General features: G+C 42.3%; 1 protein-coding gene across 2 annotated transcripts in view; it reads left to right on the forward strand.

Annotated features, from left to right (window-relative positions):
- Window positions 1–23597, forward strand: part of TGFBR3 (transforming growth factor beta receptor 3) — a 195393-nt gene that overhangs the window by 18473 nt on the left and 153323 nt on the right. For both annotated transcript variants that reach the window (XM_080800856.1, XM_080800857.1), the window contains exon 2: window positions 5495–5666. In XM_080800856.1, coding sequence (XP_080656982.1) covers window positions 5579–5666 — 88 coding nt within the window. In that variant the 5' untranslated portion in view covers window positions 5495–5578. The remainder of the gene's footprint in view (window positions 1–5494; window positions 5667–23597) is intronic.

Raw genomic sequence — 23597 nt, forward strand, 5'->3', positions numbered from 1 at the left:
CAAATGGTGTTACTTCTATTAGAATATAAGCTCCGTGAAGGCAGAGTTTTTGGCTCCTTTTTTCACTTCCATATCCTTGGCATCTTCAACAGTGCCTGGTTTATAGTAGTCAATATTTGTTGACTGTTGAGTGTGAATGCGATTCTAAAGATTTTTTTTAAAATGTTTTTATTTTTTCTTGTATCTTTTTAGAGAGTTAACTCATTTTGGAGAGAGTGAGGCAGGGGAGGGAGAGAAAAACTTAAGCACGCTCCCAGCTGAGTGTGGAGCCTGACACGGGGCTCAGTCTCATGACTCTGAGATCACGACCTGAACTGAAACAGTTGGATGCTTAACTGACTGTGCCACTGACGTGACTGGATGCCAGAGATTTCTTATCCAAGCCTAGGACTTTTCCCCTTGTGCCAGATCTGTCTGAAAATGGGGATTTGGAATTACCAGTTTTTCTTTATAGTAGAGAAATCTGAGAATTGCTGTTGTGATTCAGTAAGGTGGCTTTGCTTTTTCTGTGTACAGGTCTTGAAGGGCATCCAAATGTCATTAGACAAACAACAGTATCTCTTCTACATCCTGTAAACCCCTTTTTAGAGGCTGCCAAACTAGATACTGATGTCATCCATCCTGCCTCATTTCTGAATCCCCTGAATAACATGTTGAATAACCATCAGAACTGTTCCTCTACCAGCTTCTCTACCAGCTTTTATTTAACCATTTGCAGACTTCACAGTATATTTCTCTCTCCAAAATTCACTGATACGTCAGACCAGAAACTTTTTAATGATCTGTTAAAAGATAATGTCATGTTGGGGCGCCTGGGTGGCTCAGTGGGTTAAAGCCTCTGCCTTCGGCTCAGGTCATGATCCCAGAGTCCTGGGATCGAGCCCCGCATCGGGCTCTCTGCTCGGCAGGGAGCCTGCTTCCCCTTCTCTCTCTGCCTGCCTCTCTGCCTACTTGTGATCTCTGTCTGTCAAATAAATAAAATCTTAAAAAAAAAAAAAAACGATAATGTCATGTTTAAGGTATCGGAAACTCAGGTGTTTATTTACCATCTGAGTTTAGGGAATGATAATTTTTTTTTTATTCCACCCAATATATCTCTGTCTTGAAGATCTTCAAATTTGTTGAGTATTTTCCTGAATAGTCTTGGTGTGAAGATATGACAATGCACAGGTTTGTGCTTCATCTTGCCCTTTGCAGTTTTCAGAGAACTTGGAGTCACACAGCATTACCAAGGATTCTTTATTTGTTAAAGTTGCCACCTAGAGTCCTGAAGTCAAGTCACAGTTCATGATCAGTAGCGATTTGTACAGAGGGTATATGTCAACCTGGAAGTCCCCTCGTCCAGTGGCAGCCCCAGCAGGCTTCTCCCTCTCTTGGAAAAACTGTTCTGTTTTCAGAGATTGAGAATTGCGAGGGAGAAGATGGTTCCTTGTTTGTGGTGACGGACCTGGTTCTGGGAGGGAGAGCCTGTCATGGGAAGACCTGGTTTTTAATCTCAGCATTGCAGTGTTACCCTGGGCAAGCGCGGGGCTGGGAGTTTGGGTGCTTCTTGTCAATGAACTCATGTTGATCTCTTCCAGCTTTAAAAGCTGTTACTTATCTCTAGCATGCCAGTTCCTTTAATTGAGAAATTGATCCCCTCTGAGTTCATTGTAAGTTCTGATCTTAAATAATCTCATGTATATAGCCAGCTGTGTTAGACGTGTAAGGGGAAGTTAGTAATTTCTCTTGCTGGCTTTTAGCCTATTGCCAGACATCATTTTATCACGTTTTTCCTCTAAGAGAAAATCATGTTTTTTTAAAAAAACATTCCGATCAACCCAGGGAATGCTGTTCCCAACAGTTCCTTTTGAACACTGGTGTAACCCATGATGGATTTCATTTGGGGAGGGATTTTTCAGCTAATCCTGCTCTTACCTGTGCATATTATGGGGTCACTAGGGAATGTGGGGCAGCACGCTCTGTGTCATGGCCTCAGAAATAGACACAGAGGAGCTCTGAAATTAGAAGAATTCAGATCACATTCGTGTGTGTGTGTGTGCGTGCATGTACATTTTATGTCTATCAAGCTCTCAGAATTTTTTTCTGCTCATTTGTAGATACTGAAAGTACTGGTACCCTTTGTATGGAACACATTGCTTTGCAGTGTGGACGAACTGACTCGCACGGTGGACCCGAAATTGTTCTTTCGAGATCACGGAGTACCTTATTTATATTTCTAAAGGAAGCATTTAGTTTATAAGGTCCAAAGATATTCAGTGGGTTTAGAAACTCCGGTTGGGGAGTCTCTGCTCTTTGCAAATTGAATGTGATATAACCTGATAGAAAGAAAAGAGGAGTTTGTATTTCCTCAGGTATATTTCAGATCTACAGCTTTCTGGGAGCCTCGATCATCCAGCATCCTTCGCGTTGGGGAGCTGATCCCTAGGTTGTACAGTGAGGTGCTGATGTGTGCAAGTCTTGGCCGGAATCGGAGTTCCGCAGAATGGGAATGACATGCTCCCTTTTTTATTCTCCTCTGCCTTAGGATCCTGTCACCACATTGAGAAGATTAGACAAAAACTCTGTGCAGTTTATTTTCTTTTTGAACAAGTGACATTACGGAGGGACTTTTAAGCTAAAAGAAGAAAAACTCCCTCTTTGTTAGAAGCAGCAGTGTGTAGTTTCAACTTGTCTTGGACTTCCTCGGAGATGTTTTAAGATCCGGCATAAACTTGCTGTGGTTTGCCTTTGGGCATCAAACTGTTTAGCTTGGCTCTCTTGTATCTGTAATTGCTGCATTTTAATAATTGCCCAATATTCTTGTCAGCAATTTGCAGTCTATATTTTTAATAGAACTTTTTGCCTTTCTTTCCACAGGTTCATTCAGACCTGGTTTAAACCTTGGATTAATGCTCACAGTCCCACAGACCCTCTGCAGCTGCGGGCAGGGGGGGACATAAGCTCATTAAATATTCCCACAAGCCTCGTGCTGGTTATAGTTTATGTGCTCCATAAAAATCCTCTGGGAAGCCATCTTCTTCTGAGATCTCCTTACAGGGTTTTGCTTTATGAAAATTGCTCTTAGCATTTGCTGAAATAGCATATTCTTTTGGAGAGAGTTTTCCTTATCTATCCATTCAGGAAATTTAATTTTTTGAAGGGAAAAAATAAGGTCAAATTCTCTTTGCTCTCATTGACTTTTTTTTTTTTTTAAGACTTCATTTATTTGAGAGAGAGAGAGAGAGAGCGAGAAAGCATGAGTGGGAGAAAGGGCAGAGCGGGAGGGAAAGGAAGAGAGAGAGAATCTTTCAAGCAGCCTAGTGCAGGGCTTAGTCTCAACCCTAAGATCATGACCTGAGCTGAAACAAGAGTCAGATGCTCAACCGACAGCCCTGCTGTCATTGACTTTTTAAGTTCACAGAGGAGACTTCCATTTCATTTGCGTTGATTTGAAATTATGGTGACAGCAGTGTTGGACTTAGAGGGATGATTGAAGTCAATTTCATCATTTCCAAAATTACCTAATTAGACAGTTTTTGAGACAAGACCACTGTGCCATTAATGACTTGTGCCTCTACTTACCTGGCAATTTTGTTCTTTTTGTGATTCCACTTTTTAGCTCACCTCCTTTTTGTGTTTGTTGAAGTATTCATTTTTCAGTAAAAAAAAGATTGAACTGACTTTATAGTAGCTTAGGATTACGTAAATAACCACACCCTAATTTCTCCATTTTGTTGATATAAATATACTTCAAAAGGAATGGACAAGTAACGTTTATTAATTGCTTATTATATGTTCTGCACTGTTCTAAGCTTTATACACACATAAGCAAACACGTGCATGCGGGATAATACAGTCCTCGCAGTGGCCCATACAGTAGATTTGCATGTAGAATCGTTTGCCCAGCATAACCATTTGGTAGGTGACAGAGTGGATTCATACCTAGGCAGAATCTTAACTGCCGTCGTAATCCATTTTCTGTTCATGCTAGGCTTTTAGTCACTGTCGTACATCAATACTGACTAGCAGTACCTCCTGTGTATATGATAATTTAGTTTCAAGGCATATATAAAAAATTATTTTGGATGTTAGAACTTTATTATTATTTCTGGGTCTTGCGAAACCCCAATATAGTAGAAAACTCAAATGGGAATCAGTGACAAGGCTCCTGTACCTTCCCACCAGTCTCCCCCAACCATCCTCTTTCCCTTCTTATAGGCAATTAGTGTACTACTGAAAAGAGCCCTTTTTTAAAAAAAATTTTTTTTAGAGAGGGAGGGAGGTCAGGGCAGAGAGAAAGGGAGAGAGAATCTTAAGCAGGCTCCATGCTCCGTGTGGAGCCCAGTGCAGGGCTCCATCCATAGCCCTGAGATCATGACCTGAGTTGAAATCTAGAGTTGGACATTGAACCATTGAGCCACCCAAGGCACCCTGTGAAAAGAGCCATTTTAAGTATCTTTTCCTTAACACTTGATGCAGTGAAGTAAGACTATTTAATTAGAAACTAATTTTGCCATTGTTTTTTATATTTTTGCACTGCATCTGCAAGTACCCTAGTTGGCTTTGTCTCTGAAGGTAGCAAGCTAGTTCTGTAGATAGTGTTTCTGGATGAGGGTCTCAAGGCTGCAGTCTCCAGCTATTTGAGATGGTCCATGATCTTGTCTTGTTCAGCACACAGATGAGACGGGTTTTTGTGCTTTTAGCCAGTTGCTAGATAACTTTTATTCCTGGTAAGAAGGAATCATGCCTTTACACAGTGCCTGGAACATAGTAGGTGCTCATTAAATGTTTGTTGAATTGAATATTCTGTGGGTTGTGCCAGGCTCAGGGATATAGGGCTGGAAAATATATTTGGTGTGTCTAGGACCACAGGAGGGATATTCAAGTTAAGCAAATGATGAGAAAACTTGTCATTCAAGGCTCTGGATAGCATGAGGTTAGAAGGTACCTCTGCATCCGATGGTCCAGTAACCAGAGTCTCAGATGGAATTGAGAGACAGGGAAGACCTGTCTCCTGTTACAATGCTGGCAAACAGTTGAAACGAGAGCTTTACTTTCGATGGTTCTTTATTTTTCACATTGATTCTAAACGTATTTTGGTTTGATTGTTGTGATGACTCTGTCATTACACTATGAGATTGAGTCTCTGGTCAGAGTTGTGTTTCCTTGTTGACATGAGGACGTTAACATGTCAAGCGTCATTGATTACTTTGGTGCCATAACATAACTGGTGATGTTGTATTATAGGTGAACCTTGATTTTCTTCTGTATTCCTGAAAATTTTATGTAAAAGTAAAGATTTAAAGTGTCAAGACTAAGCATTTCTTTACTAAAGTCTTTTCTTTAAAAATCTTTATTAGGTGATTATTAGCACCCCCACATCAGCTTATTGGGATGTTTGTAAAAAAATGTCTCTTAAACTTTTCAGAAATTCTTTGTTTCACTTTGATGTGTGTTTTGAAAAGCAGTTTCTGCATTAAGTTTTCTTCTTGAAATATGTTTATTTTTACAGGCAATTTCAAAATTGGAGAGGAGGATTTTTAAGGCCACTTCCAATTTGCCAAGACTGTCTACAGTCTGAAGCCGAGGTGACTGAATGGGGCACACTTGTGGAGAAATAAAAATGCCTTCTCATTATGTGATGGCCGTGTTTGCCCTGATGAGTTGTTGTGTGGCCACTACAGGTGAGTTGGAGAATATAGCTTGTACGTTTGTACGTTTGTTATATTCTTTCCGATACATTTTTCTTTAGAATCTTCAGTTTGAAAAAATTTAGGAAATGGGAGGTTTATATGAATCGTGAGTATTTATGTCCTTTTGAGAAACAAAATATTTGACTACTGATTACAATAGTACGTGTGCCTACATTACATTTTACTAGACTGGTGCTACACATTCTAATGTCACTGACATGGATGCCTAACTAAATCTCAGTGCTGAGATGGGTAGAGAGAAACAGGCTCATGCGTCATCCCACTTAATTTTGTTCCATGCATAGATTACATTTATTTTCTTGTCCTAAGTAAGAATTTCACGAAAGCTTTTTTTGTTATCGTAAAATGAATAGATCTTCTAGTCAGAGGCAACACTCCTGGCATAGGATGCTTAGGAAGTATTAATTTTTTTTTTTTAATTTATTTGACAGAGATCACAAGTAGGCAGAGAGGCAGGCAGAGAGCGGGGGAGGGGGAAAGCAGGCTCCCCACTGAGCAGAGAGCCAGATGTGGGCCTCTATCCCAGGACCCTGAGATCACAACCCGAGCTGAAGGCAGAGGTTTTAACCCACTGAGCCACCCAGGCGCCCAGGAAGTATTAATTTTGCCTATTTAGGTATTTTAATATGTCATTTTATTTTTAAAAAGATTGTATTTATTTATTTTATATAGAGATTGAGCACAAGCAGGGGGAGCGGCAGGCAGAGGGAGAGGGAGAAGCATGCTCCCTGCTGAACATGGAGCCCGTTGTGGGGCTTGAACCCAGGACTCCGGGATCATGTCCCAAGCCAAAGGCAGATGCTTAGCAGACTGAGCCACCCAGGCGCCCCTGTAATTTTTTTTTTTAAAGTGCAGAACTGTGCTTCCTGGAGGCCATCAGAGTATGAGAACGGAGATTAGAAGCGAAAGACCTGGTTGGAACATTGTTGCTTAAGTAAGAGTATCAGATCCCCCACATCATCATCTTAGAGTTCCCAGTTAGGGTTACTTAATGAATTTGGAAGCTTAATTTGGTCAATTTTGTGGTAATTTGCTTTGTGTCTGTTGTGTAATGAGCTACATGAAAGAATTTGTTGGACCAGTTCTGTAAACTGGCTGGTCTCAACAAGAAACACATTGACTTGAAAAATGATTAGCCTCTTGGTTTTGGTTTTGGCTATTGAATTCACATAGAGATGAGACGATAGTGATGATAATAATTGCCATTTGTTGCATGTGGACCACAATCAAGCACTGGGCTAGACAATTACAGAATCTAACAACGAATAAGGATATTCTTATTTCATGAGCTCCCTTAATCACAACTCTGAGGTAGGCTTATTTTTCCCATTTGACACATGCTGAGAGGAGGTGATGTGCACAGTGTCATGTGGCAAGTGGAGGAGTCAGATTTTATGTCTGTGCTCTTCACCTGTGTGCTGTTTGAAGAAGCCAGTAAGAAGTGGTACAGGCTGAGGCACCTGGGCGGCTCAGTTGGTTAAGCATCTGCCTTCAGCTCAGGTCATGCTCTCAAGGTCTTGGGATCGAGCCCCTCAGTGGGCTCCCTGCTCAGTGGGGAGTCTTCTTCTCCCTCTGCCTCTGTCTCTGCCTCTCCCCCAGCTCATGCTCTCTCTCTCTCTCTCTCAAATAAATAAATAAAATATAAAAAAAGAAGTGGTGGAGCCTCCAGTAAACTCAGACCAGGAGTCATTTGTAGGCACAGGCTGAGTGCAAGTCAGTTTGCAGAACTTGGTTTATGAGGTTGGACAGCAGAATGTCCCCTCTTCATTAGAAATATCTTGAGAGAAAGTTGGTAGTTTTTTTGTTTTGTTTTTTTAAATGCCAGTGTGAATTTGAATTGCCCACTCTCTGTCAGCAGTTTTGTTTTGTCTCAGGATTGAAGAGTTATTATTTGTCTCTTAGCCTCTGCATTAAAACTGATCTTAATTAAAATCTCATTGAAAAGGGACATCTGGGTGGCTCAGTCAGTTAAGTGTCTGCCTTCAGCTTAGGCCATGATCCCAGGATCCTGGGATCAAGTCCTACATTGGGCTCCTTGCTCAGCGGGGATCCTGCTTCTCCCTCTGCCTGCTGCTCCCCCTGCTTGTCCGCTCTCTCTCTCTGACAAATAAATAAAGTCTTAAAAAAAAAAAAACTCATTGAAAAGTTGTAGCAAAAAAAAAAAAAAGAAATGGCTTGATGGGAAATGTGCCATTTTGATGACAAGAAGTATTACCATACTTGGTGGGTTTAAGGCAGAATTTTCTGCTTTCATTGATGCCTAGGACTAAAAAAACATAACTGAAGAAGGTACTTCACGGGAAAGTGGTGAATTTGATGACTCTGTATAGCCTTGATGTATTAGATAGTGAATCAGTTTTGGTTAAGACCTTCCTTCCTCTTTCAGTCATGGGTAAAATATTTTTTTGAGTTATATACATCGTCAAAATTTTGCTGAGAATTATGGTAAAGTTGAGGATACAGTAGAATTACCAATTTTGTAGCAGCAACCTGAGGGAACTGATTAATGGTAGAGGTAGAGATGCCTTTTTTTAATGCTAAATTTTTATTGAAATACAGTTTATATAGAGAAACATACACATGAAAGTGTATAGTTCAGTAATTTTCACAAACTAACACATCTATGTGAATAGAATTAGAGATGCCATTTTTTTTTTTTTTTTAAAGTAGGTTCCACGGTCAATGTAGAGCCCAGTGTGGGGCTTGAACTCATGGCCCCGAGATCAAGACCTAAGATGACACCCATAATCGGATACTTAACCAGCTGAGCCACCCAGCTTTTTTGAATAACCTGTTGGCTAACTAAGAAGGGAGAAATGTTTTGTGTATTCTGAATCCAGTAGCTTTTTGTATAGGGCTCAGCATATTTTACAAAATGCTTTTTGGAGCATTCTGGTTGAGTTGAACTTCAGGAAAATAGTAGTAATAATAATAGTGAATTTTTATAGAGTAATTAGTTACTGTGTGCCAGGTCCTGTTGAAAGTACGTTATATGTATTAACTCACTTTATCCTTATAACTCTCCTAAGAAGTGTAGGTACTCTGTTTACCCTCAGTTCATAGATGAGGAAACTGAATACAGACAGGTTAAGTAACTTCTTCACAGTCACATGGCTAAGTGGCAGATTTAACCATGTAGCTACTGAGTCTAGGCCTGATGATTGAGCCTTTAGGTCTCTACACTATGAAGAGAGTATTGACCAGAAGGGTGTTTAAAATGAATGATAATGTATTTGCTGTGGGCTGTCTGTGTCATCTTGAAACCACAAGTAAATCACTAATTTGCTGAGTCCCTCTAAGTGCAAAGCACAGTACTAGTCAGTCAGGGTTATACAGAGAAATGTAAGACTCCTCCCTTCCTTTGAATCACTTGTGCGTTAGTTAGGCATGTAAAATATAACCATATAACAAAATAATCAATATATGGTGAATACCAAATAAAAGCCAAAAGACCTCAGAGAGGTCAAAAGGGGGAGCCCTGGTGGGTTGGAGTAGCTAAGGAGGGCTTTATGGATGGGCTTGATCTTGAGCTCTGTTCTGAAGGCCAGCCAGGCAGAGGCCATCTAGAAAGGCAAAGGCTGGTTGACCAGATGGTGGAACATGCCTAGCGCACAGTATGTGGCACGTAGGTGCTTGATGTGTTTTTTAAAGGATGGATGACCTGGAGAATTGGTACAGGAACCTATCACGAGGTCTGTTTGGAAGGAAGGATGGGAGTAGGTTGCAGAGGGCCGTAAAGGTCAGAGTGAGACTTGTGGATTTCATTTTGAGGTTTTGATTTTTCTTCTATTTCCATGTAGCCAAAGGCATACACTGTTTAATCTTAGAATCCAAACTGTGGCCTCAAAAAGTGAGGCTGAGAATATAGCTTCTTTAGCTTCAAAGATAACACTGCTTGGCATATCGGCCAACAATTTATCAAGGGCTTGTTCTCTCCCAGCTAGCTTCTTTTGTTTTTATAAGACAGCCCTCTGAGGTGGGTGTTAGTATTATCGTAATTTGCTTTTTACACACAAGGAAACAGACTCGGTTTAATAGATTGTATGAAGTCCCATAACTAATAAGAGACAGAGCTGGACTTGAACTCAGGCAGTCTGGCTCTAGAGGCCAGCCTATCTGCCACTCCGCTGGAGCCTCTACGTAGGAGACCCTCAGTGTGGAACGACTGAAGCCCTTCACCAGTCAGTCATTCTGGAACCGGGTTCAACTCCTTCCACCTTAGAAGAGACACGTATAAGTCATCAGACTGGAAGGACCTTAAGTAATGGGTCTTCTTTATTTGCATTCTTCCATCACTGACATGACTGCGAAGCTCTGTTGTAGGGTTCTTGGTGGCAGAAGGGGTGAAGGCTACATAAAAGGCCTCCTTTAGATATGTAGCTGGGGAGGGCAAAGGACAGCACAGCATATACAGTTAACTTGAGTTAGGACAGTAGACGTGTTCTAGTCCTGTCGATTTGGCTGGGTCTTTAGTGAAAGCCTTCCCTTCTGCACTTGTGGTTGAGGGTGAAGGAGGCAGGGTCAGCAAGCCACATCCCAGGGTTAGAGGTTGCTTTGACAAAACCCCTACTTCTTCTCCCCTCTTTTTTTTTCCTGGGTTATTATATAATGTGTGGGTAGGGAGGGTGCTGCTCTTGGTAAGGACCATGATGCCTCCTGGTTAGAAATTATCTTAGCTTTTTGGCACCTGGTCTTAAATCCTGTAATCTCACAGGGCGCCTGGGTGGCTCAGTCAGTTGAGTGTCCGACTCTTGATTTTCGCTCAGATCATGATCTTGGGGTTTGTGAGACGGAGCCCTGTGTAGGGCTCCCCGCTGGGTGTGGGGTCTGCTTGAGAACCTCTCTCTCTCTCTCTGCCCCTCCCTCTGCTTGTTTGCTCTCTCTCTTTCTGTCTTTCAAAATAATTAAGTCTTAAAAAAAAAAAGTCCTGTAATCTATCTAAGAAAAGTGGGAATTTTAAAATATAAATGCTCCTGTGGGCTTAAAGCTCACTAAATTTTCACTTTAGAAGTTGTTTGGCAACACATCTTTAAAAAATAATAACTTCTGCCTCTGAGGCTTGCCAGAGTTAAGTAAGGCTGTGTTTCCAGGATCCTTAATAACGAGAAAAAGAGGCACATGCAGAGAATTCAAGGAAATCGATTTGGTTGGAAGGGATGGACTTGCCTGCAGTCCGCTGTCCCCCGTGCCAGGTCTAAGAGGTGCTTCTGAGGTGAACTCTGCAGCCTCAGTGCTGGTGGGGTGTGGGTGGGGTGGCTGTTTGCCTCATTCCATCGTTGCCATTCCGTGCCTAGCTTCATCTTTTTGGAGGCTTGCCCACAACCTGCACACACATTTCTATTGAGCAAACACATTTCTTTTTATCTCTCCTAAGTGTACCTGGATTTCCAGGTATAGTCCCCAGGAAAATAGAGATGCTTTTAGTTGGAGCTGTTTTCCTGCTAAGAAAGCTCAGAACTCTTTGTGTCCAGGAGACAACAAGCAGAGCTACCAGCCAGTTAATACTTGGTTTGGCATGGGACAAGCTGGAAGCCTTGGCAGGAGGCAGGTATTGTTTTCGTCATTTCCAGAATGGGGGTAATGGGACTCAGAGAAAGTAATTTAGAAAGATAGGTCAAGTGTCTGTCAAATCAGAATCCAACACCCTTGTGCAGACAGACTGCACCGACAAGTCTCGGGGTCTTTCTGCTGTGGGGTTCCCTTAGTACCTCCTGAAACTGTGCTAGCCAGGTACTCCGCTGGGCACTTGACACCTGTCCATTCATCTAAGCCTTACGGAAGGCTGAGGAGGTAGGTGATTGTCATTATCACGGACTGCTTCCACCACTCCTGCTACCGGTAATGTGCTAGAGGGAACTGAGCCTTAGAGAAGAAAAATGTAATCTATAATGAGAGACAAATCAATTTTGATCAAAGTTGAAGTGGTCATTTATATTCAGTCATACATACAGTACTGGCAGAGTGGTTCTTGCCTCTCCTGTAAGGCTGCCTGAAAGGAAAGGGAATCTTTCTCTTGGACTTGTGACTAATGGCCTGAGGTCTGCAGAGGCGGTTCTTCCTTGGTTTTCTCCTCTCTGCCAAGCGAGTGATCGAAGGCCATGTTTCATAATGGCAGGAAGACGGGGACAGTGCCAGTGGTGACTGCCACCAGGGAACATAAGGCTGGAGGAGGGATAGACTCGAGGATTCAGAGCAAATCCGACCAAGGCCTTCTCTTGCCAATACTGGGTCTCAGGGTCCAGCTAGTTGATTGGGTCTGTGCTTACTAAATTTTTAGGTTGTTACTGTAACCACTTTTGTATGTAACTGCTCTCTTGGATACAGAGGGACAAGATATCAGTGATGTCAGCTGGGTAACCAGCTGTGTGGAGCAAGCATAAGCAAGATAATTCACCAAGAGCATGAGTAAGGTCGTACACAGATTCGATGTCAGACAAGTGAACAGACTCCAGGTTCTCTCCTTTGCATCCTCGTCCTAGACTGTGTCATTGCCACACTGCTTTTTGGATCCCTGATTTATTTGGGTTATTTTAGGGCACCAGTGATGGTCTGTTTTATAAACACTGATCAACATTTCCACCAGTACAGAGCTATCTGTGTGTGCTTTCCCAACGGTGCCAACTTTCTATTTATCTTACAGAGTAAAGAACTGTATTCAAAGACCCAGAGCGGATAGAGTGGCCTGAATTTTATGCTGTGTTCTTTTTGGGGAGACCATGCACACCCAGGCACGATGAGGTCCCTCCCTGCTCTGTGTTTTTGCCTAGAAACAGGAAGCGAGCCAACATGCATGTCCTCGCCTACACACACACAGTTGGGACATGTAGCAGTCGTCAAGAAAAAACTGAGTTTGCTTCTCAGAGTCCCTTGCCCTGCATGGACTTGGGTGTGTGTGTGAGGGTTGGGGGGTTAGGAGGGGAGGGTGTAGTGGGATATGATGTCTAATAAGGCTTTTTTTTTTTTTTTTCTTTCATTTGCAAAGGCAGTTTCCTAGCAGATAGCTGGGTAACCAGCTGTGCGCAGCATAAGCAAGATGTTCACCAAGAACATGAGTAAGATTGTACATAGATGTGATGTCAGACAAGTGAATGGATGCCAGGTTTCTCTAGCCTCTGCAGCCTTATCCTAGACTGTATCTTTGCCACGCTGCTTTTTGGATCCCTGATTTATCTTGGTGATTTTAGGGCACCAGTGATGGTCTGTTTTATGAACGCTGATCAACATTGGCACCAGCACAGAGCTATCTGTGTGTGCCCATGCAGCTGTCTGACGGCTCCAAGCATATACTTTTCACGCATCGTGGGTATAGAGAATGAGGCTATCTCAGCTTGTTTGTTGGGAGAACTAATCCCTCATACTCTGGGGTGACCTTGAGTCACCGAAAGAGCTCTGTGCTCTTGAGTGCTGGCTTTGGAAGTTGTAGAAGCAGGGAGTGTTCTGGGAAGGGCTCCAGAGTGAGGCCTCCTATCGAGACAGCCCTGGACACAGGCATCGAGGCTTCGAAGTACTTACCCTCTTGGAAGATTGGCCTGGACTGCACTGCATCCATGTGAGCCCCTGGCTGACTTACTTTTTTTTTTTTTTTTTTTTTACAACCATTCTCTGCCAGAGTGGCCTAAAAAAGATTTATATTGAAGTGCAGTATAGTCATATTTTTGTTCTCTGAGAGGACACTGTAAATCAGGCAGAATTCTAGAGGGCTTAAAAATGCACTTGCTCTCAGAATGTTCCTTCCAAAGATTAGGCAGCAGGTGCTCTGGGGACTGAGGTCTAGCTGTTCTCCTGCCCTATCTGCCAGCTCATAGCAGTCTTTAAAAAAAAACAAAAACCAAAAAACCCCAAACCCAAAGCCTAGAGTGGAATGTGGAAAATCTTAACGCCTTCAAAAGAAAATTGATTTTTTTTTTTTAAGTTATTCTCTCTTTTGGCAGTGAAGGGAACTACGTAGTGATAAGTTGTAGTTACGGCAAAAGGAAGACGTTCCAATGTAACTGCTTCAAGTTCTCTGCGTTGCTTCCCTTCGTCCTCATATGCCTGGATAATTTAGTCCTAGTCTCCACGATAGACCAGGGCCATCCAAGTGTGAGCACCTCCCTTCCTTCCAACTCTTCTGCCTCATTGGGGAGGGGACTTGGGTAGCACCAGCCTCCAGGGAGAGCACAACAGCGGCTTCCAGAGCTGCGCCCTTGTTTCCATCCCTGACAGCACTGAGATGCTATAGCACTTTGCTCTTCTAGTGTTGCCGTGGGATGCGTGTGCGCGTGCCGGCACTGCTGTGGGGCTGCTGCTTGCTGACGGCACACGGCCACTTCACTCCTATTTGCCCCTTTGTTGTGAGTTAGAGGAAAGCATCATTGATTGTTTCCCCTTGTCTTTTTTTTTAATTTTTAAAATTTATTATTTTTTTAAGATTTTATTTATTTATTTGACAGAGATCACAAGTAGGCAGAGAGGCAGGCAGAGAGAGAGGAGGAAGCAGGCTTCCTGCTGAGCAGAGAGCCCAACACGGGGCTTGATCCCAGGACCCTGGGACTATAACCCAAGCCGAAGGCAGAAGCTTTAACCCGCTGAGCCACCCAGGTGCCCCTGAAATTTACTTTTTTTAAAGGTTTTATTTATTTGTCAGAGAGAGCACACAAGCAAGAGGTGCGGCAAGCAGAGAGAGAGGGAAAAGCAGGCTCCCTGTTGGGCAGGGAGCCCGATGTGAGAGGCTCGATGCGAGGACCCTGGGATCGTGATCTGAGCCTAAGGCAGACACTTAACCGACTGAGCCACCCAGGCACCCTCTTTTTTAAGATTTATTTGACAGAGAGAGTGCTTGAGCCCTCCTACCTGTGCTCTGTTTCTCGCTTTCTCTTTTTCAAATAAATACATGAAATCTTTCAAAAAAAAAAAAAACTACTACTACTAAAACAGAATCTGTATGTTAACGAGGTCCTCAGATGATTTGTATGGACATTAAGATTTAGAAAGCACTTGCCTGATGTTTGTCTGTTAATAACTTACAACTCTAAAAGCAAGGTGTGTATGCCTCACTCTTAGGCAAAACCACTCTGAATATCCATATTATAAAACATTTAATTTTTTATTAATTTTTTATTTTTTTAAGATTTTATTTATTTATGTGACAGAGAGATATTGAGCACAAGCAGGCAGAGCAGCAGGCAAAGGGAGAGGGAAAGCAGGCTCTCCACTGACCACGGAGCCCTATGTGGGGCTCAGTCCCAGGACCCTGGGGTCGTGACCTGAGCCCAAAGGCAGCTGCTTAACCAACTGAGCCACCCAGTTGCCCCATAAAACATACTTTAAAATGATTATTTTCTTCAGAGGAAAGAACCTGCCCTATCAACCTCAAGCTTAATATGTTAATTTATAAAAATGAGTTTACACATTTATTTACTGTATAAGGATGGGCACAACTGTATTTCTCTGAAACATTGGTTTTATTATGAGAAGCATTATTGCAAAAAGTGGTAACATCCTCAAAATCCATAATCCTGAAAAAAAGACCATCTAGGGGATGAAAAGAATGAGACTTGGCGATCAAGAGAGTAAGTAAATTGAGAAGAGAGTTCAGGCTTTTAAGAGCATGGTTTTTCAAGAATAGTCATTCATAGAGGGGAGAGATTTTTAGATGGTTTATTTTAAGGTACAGCTTTTACTGGTATGTAGAAGTGATTATCTTTCCTAACAGATTATGGCCTAATGTTCCACTGATAGGAGATAGAAGTCTTTATTCTTTCTTCCCCTAAAACATGTGAAAATTGCAAAATCTTTCTTGATTTCATAAGCATCTCATTCCCACGGGTCCTCCCTTCTAAAATCTCATCCTGGCCACCCTCGTCTTGCTCAGTTATCACAATAGCCATCAACCAGTATCCCCAAATGCATCTTTGCCCAGCAGTTTATTCTCAACACAGCAGCCACAGGGATCCTGTTAAAACATTCTTCAGATCATATCAGTTTGCTGCTCTAACCCTCCAGTGCCTCTGTCTCACTTTGAGTAAAAATTGCAAGGCTATATGCAGCCTCACACAGGCCCCCAGTTAACTCTAAGTCTCCACTCTGGTAGCCACCCTACTACTACTTTATTTTTTTTATTTTTTTTGTTTTATGTATTTATTTGACACAGAGAAAGAGAGAGAGAGAGAGGGAGGATGGACACAAGCAGAGGGAGCAGCAGGCAGAGGGAGAAGCAGGCTCCCCGCCAAGCAGGGAGCCCGATCTGCAGCTTGGTCCCAGGGCCCTGGGATTATGACCCGAGCCGAAGGCAGACTGAACCACCCAGGCTCCCATTTTAGTAGTTCTTGATATGTCACAGACTATACATTTTTTTAACAGGTCCATGTAATGTCAATGCTGCTGGTCTGCAGACCACATTTGAACGCATAGATAGTCTGTTTTGTCAGTGCTCTAATTGAAACCTAGAACCTGCAAATACCTTCTAGAAAATTCTTACTGCTGTAAATGGGAGTTTGGTTTTAGCTTGATTTTGAAATAGCTATCTTGAAAAACTTTCAGTAAACTCATTTGGGTCTGAGGGAGTCATGTGCTGGAGAGGAAAGTGGTTGGAAGGAATGAAGTCTGAGACCTTGTGCTCTGCAGATATAAGTGTGGTGTACCCATAGAAACCAGGTGCATCTTTATAAGCTGGGGCTATACTTCAACACAATCATCACAGTTACTAAAGAAGCAGTTTTTCCCGTCACGTATGTACCTCTTTTGTCTTTTCCCATTTCTTGCCTTGTGACTTAGTAGACCAAGGCAGGGGACTTGTGTTGATTCAGTGAGCCTGGGGACATTGGTACAGGCAACTAGGCCCAGGAGACTATAGATAATGAAGGATGGTACCAATGACTGGGTAAAAGGGGGAGTTGAGGTAGGTTAAAAAGGGTGTTTAAAAAAGTTAGCTTTAGGTGGGGCTCACCTCATTTCTGCTGCTGCTATTTTAGTTTTAAACTCTGGCTTCCTCACTGATTCCTATTTAATTCCTATTATCAGACTCCAAGCCAGAACTTTAAAAAATTAACATTTTTCAGGAGTAAAAAAAATTTCACCCATTGTGATTGATGCTTATAAAGCATTTTGAAACCATATGTATTTACTACTTAATTTTAAAGATCTTACTGCCTTTATTTAATCTTTCATGAATCAGGTCACATCCCATTCAGCAGACAGAAAAGAGCTCCAAGGAGCTATACAGAATGACAGGCAGGAGAGAGTGGGACAAGGAAGTTTGTTTGTTTGTTTTCAAGATTTTATTTATTTATTTGACAGCACAAGTAGGGGAGCAGCAGGCAGAGGGAGAGGGAGAACCAGGCTCCCCACTGAGCAGGGAGCCCCTTATGAGACTTGATCCTAGGACCTTGGGATCATGACCTGAGCGGTAGGCAGATGCTTAACCAACTGAGCCACCCAGGTGCCCAAGTGGGACAAGGAAGTTTGTAGCAGTAAGAGGTGAATAGGTTGTAGCAAGGTCACTTCTTTAAGGGATGGCAGGGGTCTGTAAGGCATATGTAAGGCATGTAAGGCTCTATTTCTGGGAGAGCTGAAACTGTGATTCAGTCAGTATGGCAATGTGGGGTTTAGCCTAAATAACTCCATTCTGAGCCTGTTTTTAGCAATCCCTTCCTCCCCCATGATCACACTCTCAGCCTGAGAAATCGGATCAAAATTGAAGGCCCTAGAGCCGCTCCCAGCTACCAGTCTGAATCTCTCACAGACTCTGTTGACCGTCTGTGTGGTAGTCATTCACAGGTCACACCTTCAGGTTCATGTTCCTTAAGTTGGTCATTTTCTCCATTTCTTTTCTAGCTTTCTGGTCATAGGGAAATAATTTGCTTGGTGGTTAGTGGCTATGAACATGCGTTTAAAGCTTTTGAGACACTGTAACACCGTAGGGCGATTGTCAAGATTCTTAGAAACCAGGTAATCTGGAGTGTACCTTGGAGCCGTGGTCCCAGGACCCAAACCAATCAAAATCAGTCAAAGGAAGGCTCAGTTGAAGGAGTTACTTTCTTCAGCCAAGTGGCTTGTCCGGTAATTTTTTTTTTTTTTTTTTTAAGTAAACTGTACCGCCAATGTGGGGTTCAGACTCACAATCCCGAGGCCAGGAGTCACATGCTCTGCCAGCTGAGCCAGTGAGGTGCCCCTGTCCAGTGTTTCTTGTAGCTGAGTTTCACCTTCCCCAGCAGTGTTAATCCGGATGCAGAAAGCAGGGTTGGCCACAGCACAGACACCTCCTCGCTCAGCGAAACGATAATCGATCAGTTACTTTCTTATTGGCAAGAACTTTGGCCAGAGAGTCTAGGGATTTTTGTTGAGCAGCTATTACTTTAGCAGTGGATTCTGCAATATCTTTAAGAGTTAAGGAGCTGATAACCATGTGTATTAAAAACTGGGCTAAGACACAGAGAAAATTTAACCTCTGTGCCTGAAAAACTGTCTTTTAAAAATAACTTTATTATGCTACTGGTTTGTAAAGTTTTCTGACTTGCTTTCTCAGACTTCATCAATGTCATGGTAGAGGAGGGCAAGGTTGTACAGCCCTGGAGCTTGCCATAAGCCCCAGGTGGTGGTGGTTCTGTTTTTGAAATTGGACCGGAAAAATCCAGAGGAATGCAACAACATTTTTACTTCGTGCCCCCTGCTAGCTTTTTTCTCGGCCTCCCAAAAATGTGTTTATCTTGCTGGCTATGCATGCGGAGCAGTCTGGAATTCTCTGTGGCATTAGATAGTGAAAAAAATGGAAAGATTGCCCACACGATAGAGGTTATGGGAGTGCACTCTGTGATTGAGAGACGGGAATTTTGGGATGAGATTTATTTTAATATTTAGTGTTTAAAACTATTGCACATTTTTTTTTCTTACCTTGAACACAAGTCTTTGGGAGGGTGGGTGTAGGTGTGGAGGTACGGACTAGAAGCAAGCAAGCAAATTTTCAAATATCAAATTAAGAATTTTCACTCATTAGAACAACAGAAAAAGTCTTTACAGTGAATGAATTGTCTGAACTTCAATATCCTGATAATTATATAATTTGAGAGGAGTGTCTGGCATATTATAAGGGACCTTGAGGGCCTGACCCCAGCATCCTCCCCTCCCCCCACCTTTGTCTCCCCAGGATTGTCTGCAAGGATGGCTTCGCTTGTCACTGCTCAGGTCTCACAGTCTGGCCCTATCGAACACCCAGCAAGTCTGTGTCCTCTGTTTTGCCACATTTAATTAGCTCTGGAAATACACTATCAAAGCCTATCTGGCAGTGGTTCATTAATGGTACGGGGTGAATTCAAAAGCACTAATTAATTGTTTTAGATTATTTGCAAAGCCCATGCTGAAAAACCTAATGCGTGTAGGAGAAAGTTGGCAGAGAGGCTGTTCAGAGATTAACCTGGACCTTACCCAGCTCAATTGCCTTTTGGAGTTGGGCCAAGAGGGGAGTTGTTTTTCTTTTTGGAGAAGTGCTTGTGGCCACATTGTTCCTTGGATTCCCAGTTTACTGCTCCAGGCTCTTGGCCGATGGAGCTTTTACAGACCTTGCTGAGCTGGGGAACTCAACATCTTCTAGAAGTTTTGTTTGTTTTCTGTTTTGTGAGAGAAACACAATTACTTAAAATTTATTAACTAAATAAATACTTACCAAGAGCCTCCTCTTAGGGAGAGGGAAGGGAACTCCAGTTTGTTATGAAATAGTTCACGTTTTAGTGTTAAACGTTCAAAGGCACCAGGATCAGGCCTTAAGTAGTAACCCATCCGTGCCCCCTCCCCCCCCAAACAAATCAGATTCCTCATTTCCTCTGTTTGGCTGGCCCAGGGCAGCAAACTGCTACTGCATTTGGAAAATGGTGTGTTCAAAAATCTCAATTTGAAATCAGGTGCATTCCAGTTTAAGTTCAGGATATGCTGTATGTTTGAAGGGACAAAATAGGCTTGCATTTTGCTACATTTGACATAGCTTATAAAATAATAGTATCTAGAGTTAGCTCAGACAACTGACTTGTAGAAAGGTAATGGAAGTCCCTGCCCCTTCAAGATGAGAGAGATCTGAGGCTTTCTGGGCCAGGTACCAGTGCTGGTGACTACAAGCAGTGCAGTCAGTTGAAGATGAAAGTAGAGAAGAGTATTTCAGACAGCTCAGAGCCAATTGAGTATTATATAAAGGAGCTGTTTTCTAAGCAGTATATAGCACTGTTTGGAAACACCCCTCCAGAACTCTTTCAGTCCCTGGGCCTGGCCCTGCCTCCTACTGACAGACTCAGTGTTTTTTCCCCATCCTTCTGGGCTTGAGCAGCCTGTGAGTCAGTAGTTATGTACAAATCCCAGGCCAAATCGTACTTTATTAACATGATTCAGGAGAAAAGAATTCTAATGAAAAATTTCAGAGGCCTGCGCTAGGCTGTTTCATGATATTGTCAGATCTTCCTGAACTCAAGGAAGGCCCCCCAAAATCTGTTATTTCTGTTTAGTACTCAGCTTGGAATCTATCAGAAAAATCTTACATGAAACCCTCAGCAGAGTGTGTTTCTGGTTGAGGAATTTATTCCTGAGCACAGTGGCCTCTGTTTACTCTGTGTGAGGCTGGCTGTCCTGAGACTTTGGGCAACCTGCCTCCTCCTCATCCAGCAAACCTAGAGGAACAACTTCGGACTTTTTTTTTTTTTAAAGATTTTATTTATTTGACAGAGATCACAAGTAGGCAGAGAGGCAGGCAGAGAGAGAGGAAGGGAAGGAGGCTCCTGCTGAGCAGAGAGCCCGATGCGGGGCTCGATCCCAGGACCCTGGGATCATGACCTGAGCCAAAGGCAGAGGCTTTAACCCACTGAGCCACCCAGGTGCCCCCAACTTCGGACTTTTAACCCTTTTTGCAAATGGCTCCCAGGCATCTTGATGGAATTGATAGGAATGCAGATCTCAGAGCTGTGAGAGAACATGAAAGATGTTTTTAAAGTTGGCAATAAAGCCTTTGAACAAATAAATGACTATGGGTTTTTTTTCTGCTTTTTTTTTTTTTAAGTCTTGTTGCATTTTTATTTTAGAAAGTAATATTGTGCCACAGTGTCAAGACAAACCGGTATTTCCCAGATAAATTGTAACATATCATGAATAATGTTACAACTAATAGTTACATTGCTGTCTTAAAGAGTGATTTTCTGTAAAGAGATAAAACAAAATTCAAAGTTACCCTAAAATAACCATGATTATTTATATTGGAGTGGGAGAGGAAGGGGTTATGATTGCCATTGATAGAATGAAAAATACACAGAATCTATAGTGTCATGTATGTTTTGGCATCCATGAACATGGTATACCCTTCTATTTTTGTAGGTTTTCTTTAGTTTCTTTCAGCACTGCTTTTTGTAGTTTTCAGTAGTTTATTTTGAAGACTATAGTATGTCCAGATGTGAATGGTATTCATCATGCTTGACTGTTTCATTAGAAGTAGGTTTGAGAACCTCTGTTAGAGCTATAATTCTGTCTTCTTCAAACTGCTCTTTATTAATAATGATGAAAACTGATTTTTCCTCTGGCCATTTGGCGAGTGAGCTCAAGCACAGATTAACTAGGGCTTGCTGCTGAAGTGAGTTATTGACCTGGATGGCTTTATTCTAAATTGTAGGAACTCAGGAGTTCAGTGTGTACTTAAGAAATGTGGCTTTTTAAAAAAGATTTTATTTATTTATTTGAGAGAGTCAGAATGAGCAGGAGGAGGGGCAGAGGGAGAGGAGAGGGAGAAGGAGACTCCCTGCCAAGCAGGGAGCCCAAGGATGCTGAACTCCATCCCAGGATGCTGAGATCACGACCTGAGCCGAAGGTAGATGCTTAACTGACTGAGCTACCCAGGCGCCCCGAGAAATACGTTCTTTACTCAAGGCTCAAACTGGTGTTCCTGACCAGGGGATAGCCATAACATCTCTTCACTGAGGTAAAATGACCATCCTTATTCCTTTGGACTAAAGGTCAGAGTTAGGGGCAATATCAGAATCCAGAGGCTGAAAGTCTTGTGGCCTTTTGCTCTACCCTTGGGTTTTCCCAGCATATTTTTGCTAGAGCACAGTCAATCTGGTGAAGCTTTATTTGAGACTTGTAGCTAAAGGATTTTGTAGAGATTTTGTGCTCCAAATGTGAGGAATGCCTGCAGCCTTTACCAAAGTGAATCTGTTGGACTGTTATACTTTAATTTAGTAAAAGATTCTCCATCACAGTGTTCATTCTTGACAGAAATTTTATGGTAGTTGTGACCTTAGGCTGTGGATTCAGACACAGGTTCAGGCCAGGTTTTGCTTTTTGCAGGCTGTATAAGCCTCAGTGTCCTCACATACAAAAATAGAGATATCAACAGTACCTGCCACACTGTTGTGGTGGTTATAAATGAGATAATGCATATAAATCAGAGGGCTGTGTTTATTTATTTAATTGATTGATTTATTTTTTAAGATTTTTTTTTTTTTTAATTTAGGTGAGAGAGAGACAGAGATAGTGGGAGAGAGAGTAGGAGCAGGGAGAGGGAGAAGCAGGCTCCTTGCTGAGCAGACAGCCCAACATGGGGCTTGATTCCAGGACCCTGGGATCATGACCTGAGCCAAAGGCAGATGCTTAATCGACTGAGCCATCCAGGCACCCCGGGTTGTGTTTATTTTAAAGGAAACTATTAAAAATAGTGTTCTTTGAAATGTTAGCATGGTGAACATACTTACCCAGTCCTTTAAGTTGTAAGTCTTATTATTCAGGCATGTAGTTGGTTCAAAAATCAGATCTGATCATGAAATACAATTTTGCAGATAAGACAGACTCTGTCAGTGACTAGTTTATTTACCTTATGTTCTGCTTAAAGCAGTACAGTGGGAGCACTGAAGTGTTACACAGTGTGTGACAAAGTTGGGAGGAGGTTGTGAATAAAAAGCTTTCTTTTTTTCTTGTTTTGGAGGTTTGAGTCCCAAGTGATGACTTTCAGAACTTCTGTTCCCTAATCTATGGAATACTGCTAATTACTGTTAGTCTGTTGATTATCAGAAGAATGAAATGCATGTAAAGCAGCCAGCAGTTTGTGGCACTAGTAGGTCTTTACAAAGTTAAGCCTTGTTTAGAGGACCTGTATATTTGGGAAAAGAAAGAGCTGGAACACACCTAGGATGGGCAGAGTGAGTTCATTGTTCAACTGTATAATCCCAACAGAGATAAGGCAGCTCAAGGTATTTCTCTGGGAGTTGGCAGATTTGCTGTTGGCTGAGCTAAGGACTTAGGTGGCTTTGAAGTGAGCAACATAACAGCCTAAGGATTGAGTCTGGAGCCAGGATGGAGAAGACCTTGCTTCTCTAGAGGAAGTGACTTGGCCTTTAGCTGAAGGTTGGAGGATAGGCATGAATCCCTAAGAAAGGTAGTAGTGGCACTGAGGATTGGGGCTGGGGGGAGAGAGGAGAACCCAGAAACAATGGGGTGAGACCACCTAATGGTAATTTTCCTCATCTGTGTAGTACCTGTGGGCTTAGTCCCACCCTAACCATCCCTAACCATCCCACTTAAAATTGTAATCCCTCTGAACTCCTGGTATGTCCATCCCTTCTTATTTTGCTGTTTTTTTCTCCTCGTAGCACTTTTCACTTTAAAACATGCTTATAATTTACTTAGGTTTATCATTTATCCCCCCACTAAAATATAAGCTCCACAAAAGTTAAGTTAGTTTGCAGAAGCTCTGGTGTAGCTGTTCAGTATATATGAAAATTCTAAAGTGGAGGACTTTGTCTCTGCTTAAATGTGACCTTTCAGGGAGAGGGCAGGGACCATTCACTGATCAATCAAGCACATAGTAGGTGATTAATGTTTTTTGAACAAATCACTAATAATAACCCTGTCTCACTCATGAAGTACAATAAAGAGAAGCAACTTTGCTAAAGTAATCAATCT

The sequence above is a fragment of the Martes martes genome (genome assembly GCF_963455335.1).
Source record: "Martes martes genome assembly, chromosome: 4".
In the NCBI taxonomy this organism is placed as follows: domain Eukaryota; kingdom Metazoa; phylum Chordata; class Mammalia; order Carnivora; family Mustelidae; genus Martes; species Martes martes.